This window comes from Coenobita brevimanus, chromosome 94 (genome assembly GCF_032717465.1).
Source record: "Coenobita brevimanus isolate Jiangsu-jjx chromosome 94, ASM3271746v2, whole genome shotgun sequence".
In the NCBI taxonomy this organism is placed as follows: domain Eukaryota; kingdom Metazoa; phylum Arthropoda; class Malacostraca; order Decapoda; family Coenobitidae; genus Coenobita; species Coenobita brevimanus.
The window spans coordinates 38,754,228-38,763,326 of record NC_137047.1 but is presented as its reverse complement, the minus strand read 5'-3'; the positions used below and the strand labels follow the sequence as shown (position 1 = coordinate 38,763,326).

General features: G+C 46.0%; 1 protein-coding gene across 1 annotated transcript; it reads right to left on the bottom strand.

Annotated features, from left to right (window-relative positions):
* Positions 1 to 3,058: 3,058 nt before the first annotated feature.
* LOC145412890 (uncharacterized) lies at positions 3,059 to 6,765 on the bottom strand. Its single transcript, XM_080282687.1, is given in 2 exon segments — positions 3,059 to 5,952; positions 6,075 to 6,765. Coding segments are annotated over 2 exon segments (3,585 nt in total).
* Between the last annotated feature and the right edge of the window lie 2,334 nt (positions 6,766 to 9,099).

The window sequence follows — 9,099 nt, the reverse complement described above, 5'->3', positions numbered from 1 at the left end:
TGGTGGACCTCCGCCCCCGATCCCTTGGTCTGCGGTGCTGGGAGCCATGAGACATCAATATCAAAACTGGATGGCTCCCAAGGAGCTATATTTATAAAACACCAATTTGTCACAGTCATTGAGGTCCACACCAAGCTCCTAAGTTAGTAAGTAGAGGCGAACAGCAAGTGGCCAGCGAAACCCCCACATAGGATGGTGTTGACGCAGGGGAGCACAGGCCACATTGCCGATACCAGATTTTCTCAAGATTCTTATTCCATAAGATATTATTAGCTGGTCTCGGAGAATAAGGAGGCGATGTATGTTTGCCTCCACCTCCGTTCGAGCTACGCGTGTACACTTTCAGGCTCTAAAACATTCTTAAACATTTATTCCGTAACACATCCGACCTCAATGTGGTATCAGATACCGACCCATACGCCTGTGAGTCATAGTCCAGCTAGTTAAGGACATTTATTGGTTTACCATAACAAGCAATTAAATTATTAATATGATGTTTAAAGTTTAATCTGTGATCAAAATGCAAGCCAAAAAATTTGACCTAATTTTGAAGAGGTACCGCCTGAGTATCCAAAGCCAAATGCAAATCAGGGACGTTACAGGCTGTAAAAACTACAGCAGTACATCTAAGGATGGAAAACGTGAATCCCCACTGCATGGCCCACTGGTGGACGGAGTCAAGGGTTGCTGGAATCCGCTCAGTTGAAAATTGTGCATTACAGGAAGAGTGCCATATTGCACAATCGTCAGTATTGTGTGAGTATTTAAGATACCTCGGGATGGGAGCTGATGACAGAATATCACTTATCATAGTACTGAACAATGTGGGGCTAAGCACACTTCCCTAAAGCACCCCGTTTTCTTGGGTATATATATCCGATGTTACACTACAAGGCAACTGACGGAAAAATGTCCCTTAAAGTGTGGTGGGCGATTTTTCTTGTTTTATATGATTTCAGACTGGAGATAATGATAGAGATTTGGTATGATCTGATATTACCCTAAGATTTGATGCTGTACATAATAACAGATATTCTATTTTACTAACCCATGAGGTAGTTAGAGGCGTCGAGGCTCTTGAGATACACAAAAAGGAAGCCGTCCAAGAAGCCCCAGTTGATGCCGAGGACGAATACAAGGAAGAGGAATGCGTCCACCTGCTTGCTGGCCGCTAGGCGTCCGACGTCCTTCAGTATTGTGTTCTGGGTGCGCTCGACCTGTGTACACCAAACTTTCAGCCCACAGACATCTCACGCTCACTTCAACCACGCTTCACTCCAATACCACTTCATCTACACTTCAACTCTATATTCACTCTTCCATACTGACACCTCGATTATCAAGGTCTGTTGTTGTGTATGATGTGCCAACCACCTGCATCATATCACCCAGGTCTTTCTACAGGGTTCTCTTGCTGCGTTCTAGTTGTGACCACTAACCATTCTGTCCGCTGTCCTCATCTCAGCTTCATCAAATCCTCGCCCCATTATCATTTACCCCGTTTACGTCCACGTCACCTCGACTCAGTTTCCACTGCACATCCACTTCAACTCCACTGCAATTTCATCACTTCACCCCACTTCATCTTTTCATCACTTCCACTTCACCTCCACTTCAGCTTCACTTCATCTCCACATCACCATCAATTCATCTTCATTTCACCTCCACTTTACCACCACTTCCATCATTAAGGTCTGTAATCTAATAAGCTTATGAGACCCATTAGCACCTCATCCATACCAGTTTATTTCTTTACATATCTTAGCCACCAACTGCTCCAAATTCACACACCACTCCACTTCGGTTATCAGCGGAAGTGTTCATAAAGTATTTTAGCCAATTTTTACCATAAACAAATTTCCACAGCCGTTAATTGTTTTTTAAGTAATTTTCTCTGACTGCATTTGTTTTTTCACCCACTCTCAACGCTATGAATAAAGATTAATGCATAAAAAGGCAGCTCAGTACGCAACCAGACCACAAGCATGATTATGACTAAGGAACCAGAAATCACATTTACCTTAATTGGCTCTTTTACACCTTTTCCACGCTGCTTTTTTAACTTGGTATTGTAATATGAAGAATATTTTGTACTTACCACTGTCAGACAATTTCGTTCAGCTTAGGCAAAACTCTGTTGCAATGAAAGGGTTAATTAAGCTATATCCAGCCCCTCTAACTGATATATCAAAGCCTCCCCCAGGCTAAGGAGGATGGCGTGGATTTAGAAAGATTAAAGTGATAGTGCGTGAGGTGCAATTATGTCCACTTCCAAGTCATTTGTAACATTACACTGAATATTAAATCTTTCATGCGTATTTTCTACCATTTTATTCCAGCTAAGACCAGACAGCCTTATTCAGCTAAGAGTTAGTCATATGAGCCTGAAAGTGTCAGTTGTGATACCGTGAACCCTCTCTGGGATGGGGCAGCTCGATAACTGTACACAAGCTAATGCCAGACGATTTTTCTTTATCGAACGGTGAGTTATGGGTGCCTGACAATATTTAGTTGTTTTTATACATTAATAACCATTTTCTGGTATTTTACTAGTAATATGTTAAAATTCCGATCACTCTTTTATGCAAGGAAGAAGAACCCAAAGGCCAAAAGCCCGCAACATTGTTCCTTCAAAACAAAATAACAAGAGACAAATTCAAGATCCGTTCATTTCGAGATGCCAGGACACACTCCTCTTAAATGACTGGAGATCATAGGCAGTAAGAAATGTAATAAAGTCTGGGCACAGGCAAGGGAAGGAGGAAGACAACCTCTTCGACTGCTGGTTTTATTCTCACTGCCTCGTTAATAAACAGCCAACCCTTTCATCAGGTCGGTTTGATAACTGACAGATTCGAACAAAGTTCGACACAGGATGAATTCTTTTCTTAAATATACATAAAATGGGATCAGCACCAACTTAACAGACATAGCATGACATAGACATAGCATGACATAGACATAGCATGACATAGACATAGCATGACATAGACATAGCATGACAGACATAGCATGACATAGACATAGCATGACAGACATAACACTCCCCCCTGATCTTCTAAAGATCACTATATTGGAACGGCCGTACTGGACGGCGCTCCCTAGAACCTCGACGGGGCAGTGGTCTCCCTGGACTATCTACTTCGTCTTCACTTGACGTATCACTTGACGTAGACTCATTCGAAGGACCTCTCACATCAATTAGCAAATCATCTTCTGTTTCTGATTCAGGGCTTTCTTCAGCTAGTGAATCCTCTGGGGCAGTAGACAGCGATGTTGCCAGCCTTAGGTCACGCACATGACGAGGCATACCATCCACCTCGACGTTCTGGGCAGATACAACTCGCGTTACTGTGCCCTCTGTGCTTCAAGAATCGCAGCGTCTGCTGGGATGCCGGATCCACACACGATCACCGACGCTGAAGCGATGTTGTTCTTCCACCGGCTGATCTTGCAGAGTTACTCCGTCGATACCCAGCAGTCTGACCTCGTATCTAAATATCTGGTTGGCAGGGGCAGATGAGGCATCATCACCTCGTGGCATAACGTTGTAGCGGTACACTGCTTCAGCTACGGAACAGCCTTTCCGTGCCAGTATAGTTTTCACGGTTCGATGATTTCTCTCTGATATTCCATTACCAGATGGAGCGTTGGCACACTGATACCTGATGACCATACCCCAACGCCTGGCGAACTCTTTGATCGTTGAGCTACGGAAGCTGGCAGCATTGTCAGTTAATAGCTCCTTAGGTGCTCCACGTTCATAAAACACAGACTCTAGCTGTTCAACAACACTGATGACATCTTGCCGCCTGAGTCTTTTCCAGATGGCATAACGTGTTGGCCCGCAGTCGATGAGCGTCAGATAGTGCTGGTTTCTGACATGACAGACGTCCATGCTAACTCTGCTCCAGATCTCTGAAACCCCCAACTCCCCTTTCTTCCACTTCTCTGGTGCCGGATCAAAGGATTGACATTCTTGACAACTCTGAAGAACACTGCGAACCTGCTGCATCTGAACCGTAGGATAGAGCCTTCTGCAGAAGTACAGTGTACGCTTGATGCCGAGATGCCCGCTGGTTTCATGAATGTTAACGATGTCCCTGTCTGAAACACTGGCAACAGCTGCACAGCTTGTCTGCCCGTTTGCTAGTGTCATCCACCTCTTCGGTACTCGTGTTAGCGCATCTGCTTTGTTTTCAGTAGAAGACACAAACTTTACTTCCAGACACAGATTATACTCGACGATGATAGATTTAAAAGTCTCTAGGCGCCTACAGATCAACATTTCACTGGAAGCTCTAGTCTTCAAACGAGATTTTCCTGAGAGAGCATCCGCGATCCAGTGGAACACAGTTCTTGAGTCAGTCATAAGAGTCAGCTGTTTCATCTTCCAGGAGATTGCAAGATTTATCCCCTTAATAACAGCGTCCAGCTCCGCAAGATTAATGTGAGAGCACTCGTCCCGTCGTAACCAACATGAGTCTTCAATAACTTCACCTTTCACCTCCAACACAGCTCCCAATGCGAGTGAACTTGCATCTACCCATAGTATAGCTTCGTCTCCCGCCACATCCCATCGTCCTCGGGCTGGGTCTGAGTTCTTCACCCGCTCCAACGTGTCTGCAAGCATCGAGTGCAAACTGAGGTCATTAATCTCGTCGTCCCACGTAGTCGTGACCTCATTGGCCCGTCTTTTAATGTACGACGCCGCCACTCGCAACCAGCCACAAACAGGAAGGTGACTCGTTAGCTGCCCGCAGAGTGAAAACACTGTCCGCCTAGTCAGCTTTTCAGGTAGCTTGCCAACGCCGTTATCACGCTTCCAGACGAGACGATCGTGCTCCCCCCAGACTCTAATGCCCAGCACACGAGCTCCTTCAGACACAATCTCTGGAGGTTTGCAGAGCAGGCCGTGACGACTGAGGTGACATTCCACTTCTGCTGCACTCGCCACACTTTCGTCCACCAGAATATCGTCCAGGTATGGTGAAGTGGCGCGGTTTATCTTCTCATCCATGCTCAACACACGACTCAGGACCTCCTTCAATACTAGTGGTGCGATGTTCAGTCCAAAGCCCAGTCTAGTCAAACAGTAACGTCTCCCACGGAACACCACTGTCTGGGACGACCATAGCGATCTGTGAACGTGTATCTGTAGGTAAGCCTTGCGCAAGTCAATGAGAGCGACCCTCTGTCCACGCCTGCGCCACTCCCTTATCTTCTCAGTGCAGACGTCCGCTTCAGCTGTGTGCAAATTAAGATGGGCATTCAACTCACGAAAATCAAGGACAGGGCGTACTTTTTTTTTGTTTTGCTGCACGACAGCCATCAGAGGGATAGTTCCTTTCACAGGGCCATGTATACTCTCGTTGTATGGAACCAGCCATCCGTCCTTAATCCATTCACACAGTTCATTTTCATATTCTTTTCGAGCTTCATTCAGCACCCTGTATTCAGAGACAGTATTCAGTAGTCGTGGAGGCTCTGAGTTATCACGCCAGTTCCACAACACTGTCCACTTTTTAGCTGCACTGTCATATGTTACTTCAAAATCCCTCTCGACAATATTTCGTTGTATGGTAGGTACTGTCACGGCTGAAGCCTGCACTTCCTCAATACCAAATCGCACTTTGTCCGGTGAATGCACTGTCACTCCCTGCAGGGCTTCAACACCGTTCATGCCCAGAATAAAGTCAAAATTAAGCGGCTTGGAAGGCACTACAATCACATTCACAGACACGGACACTCCTGACAATAGCTGGACTGTTACCACACCTGTTCCCATACACATATAAAGCTCACCACTTACTGTCCTCACACTGATATTTCCTTTGGTCCAGCGAGAGCACATGGAAACGTGTGCAATACTCTGAGTACAGCCGGTGTCTACCAGGGCATCACAGTTCTTTCCATCAACAACCAAGCGAGTCACTGGTAAAGCGCCTCTCACTGACGGTCTGGAGAGGAGGCTGGCACTGGTCCCACCTCTCCTGATCCATTTCCCGAAGGGCATGAGGTAGCGATATGGACTCGTCCCCCGCATCTGAAGCAGCGCACATTACCTCGCCCACCTCTGCGCACACTGCGTCCAGCCTGGCAGTCACGAGCGTAGTGGTTCGGCTGGTTACAGGAATGGCAGCGCACACCACCAACACCAACTAATGCAGGAGCCACTGTGTGCTGTCTGGAGCCGGCTGGTTGTGCTGATGCCCCATCATCGAGGTAATTATCAGCTAGAACAGCTCGAGCTCGGTTCAGAAGTTGGTTAATATCCATAGTTTCCATGCATGAACCAGCTCTCAGAATGTGGCGAACAGCTTCTGGAAGACCAGCTAAAAAAGCACAACATAGACCGGCGTCGGTCATTCCTCCAAATCGTGTAGTCAGGTGGTGCAGGTCAGCCAAGTACACGTCAACAGACTCGCCATCACGCAGCCTACGGTCCACAAACTGCTCATAGGCAACAAACTTGTCTGCAGCAAATGCCGAGGTGAGTGCATCCTTTATGGTGTCGAAGTTCCCCTTGTCTACGCTGCTGAGCTGCTGATAAACAGAGAAAGCCCCACCTGTGAGTCGCAGTGGCACAATGGTGTGTAGATCAGAGATCCCTCGTAGCCGACAAACCATCTCCAGCTTTTCGATCCACTCTACCACCGAGTGCGAAGTACCGTCAAATTCCGGGATCAGACGAAGTTCCGTCGTAAGGCTGTCTCCTCGGGCTGAGGTTGACGATGCCGGTTTGCCACTATCACTTCCGTCCATCATAAGTTGCGAGAGAATGCCTAGATAGCTTGTAATAAAGTCTGGGCACAGGCAAGGGAAGGAGGAAGACAACCTCTTCGACTGCTGGTTTTATTCTCACTGCCTCGTTAATAAACAGCCAACCCTTTCATCAGGTCGGTTTGATAACTGACAGATTCGAACAAAGTTCGACACAGGATGAATTCTTTTCTTAAATATACATAAAATGGGATCAGCACCAACTTAACAGACATAGCATGACATAGACATAGCATGACATAGACATAGCATGACATAGACATAGCATGACAGACATAGCATGACATAGACATAGCATGACAGACATAACAAGAAATACAGACGGGCAAAGACAGCTGCAGAGTTGACCTGTTTCATACATGAAGGACTGGGAGTAACAATTAACTCTTGCATTAGAGAGCTGGACTGAAAAGGGTTGAGAGTTTGCTGCTAGACGGGTGCTACACGCCCGCCGTAGTGGTGGATGGATCCAGGCAAACTGAGAAACAGAGACCATTGACTTAACGATTAAAAAGAGATAAAGCTGCGGCAGTCCGGTGAAGAAACAGGGGTTAAGAAGAGCCAAGAAGAAGAAGAGAGTTCTATCTATTTATATATAGCTAGACACCACAATCCTTTAAGGAGTGGTCGTTTGGATCTGAGTTAATTGTTTTATGGGGAGCGAATGATGAGGTGAAAGAGAGAGAAATTTTCCAGGTGCTTGAGGGTGTGAAAGTTGATGTATACGGAATAACTTAAACGAAATGGAGAGGTGAGAGTGTGAGAGAATGGGAGTATGGATGGGGTATATGTGCAGGAGTAGGTGAGAATGAGCGGGCAAAAGAAGGTGTATGTATAGTTGTGAGTAAAAGATGGAAGAAGAGCATAAGACAGTATGGATCAGTTGGGTCAAGGATTATGCGGGTAAGATTGAAAGTGGGAATACAAATGTGGGCGATTGTGTGTGTGTATGCGCCAACGCAAGATCGTGCAAGCAGAGTGAGAGAAGAGTTCTGGACAAATGTGGAAGTGTGCATGGAAAAGTCTGGAAGGAATGAGAGAGTGTTTTTGATTGGTGATATGAATGGTAAAGTAGGGAATGTGAAGGTGGATGGAATAGTTGGTGAGTGGGGTGTGCCTGCTGAGATAGATGAGAATGGAAGTGCGTTAGTGGACATTTGTGCTGGGAGGGGGTTGGTGATAGCCAATACCCTCTTCAGGCACAAAATGATCCACAGGTATACGTGGCGAGTGATGAGAAGGGTGGGTGGTGAACTGAATGAAAGGAAGGCAATGATTGATTATGTGTGTGTGGATGAAAGGATGCGAAAATGAGTAATGGATGCAAGAGCTTATAGAGGTTGGGGGAGTGGACTTTCTGATCACTACTTGGTGGTGGCCAGAATCAAGGTCCAATTAGGATGGAGAAATAGAAGAAGGGAAGGACGGGAAGAAGGAGTATTTGTAAGGAGACTGGAAAGGTTACAAGAGGATGAGAAAAAGGCAAAATATAAGAAAGAAGTGGAGGAACGATTGAGCAAATATGAATTGGAGCAGATGGGGGACGTGGAAGGTGTGTGCAGGATATTTACAGAAGAAATATGTGCAGTATATGATGTGGTGTGTGGGATGAAGAGAAGATGGAGGGGTGTGCAAAGAACAGTGTGGTGGAATGAAGAGGTGAGACAGGCTGTGGCACAAAAGAAGAAAGCATACAATGAATGGATGAGAAATAGGGGCGTGGAAGAAGTTGAGAGGCGGAAGAGAGAGTTATATGTAGAAAGAAAGAAAGAGGTGAAAAGATTAGTAAGAGAGAGTAAGAAGAGAGCGGATGAGGAATTTGGAAAGAATTTGAGTGTAAAGTGGAGGGACTGTAAGAAAATGTTCTGGAAAGAGGTGAAAAGAGTAAGACAGGGTGGAAGTGAAGTTAGCAGGGGAGTGAAAGATAAAAATGGTAGATTACTAGTGGAGAAGGGAGAAAAAGTGAGCAGATGGAGAGAACACTTTAAGGAATTGTTGAACATAGAGGATGGAAGTGATGCGAGTATAAGTGGCTGGGGAATGGCTGGGAGGAGGAAGGAGGTGAGAGGCCAGGAAGAAATCAGTAGGATAGAAGTTGTGGAAGCAACGAAGAAAGTTAAGATGGGGAAAGCCCCAGGAATTGATGGAGTGGGTGGTGAAAAGCTGAAGCATGGGGGAGAGATAGTAGTAGAATGGATGTGGAAGATGTGCAGATTGGCCTGGGAGGAAGGTAGAGTCCCGGAGGATTGGAAGTCAGGTATAATTATTCCCTTGCACGAAGGAAAAAGGGAAAAAGAAGTGTGTGGTAATCATAGG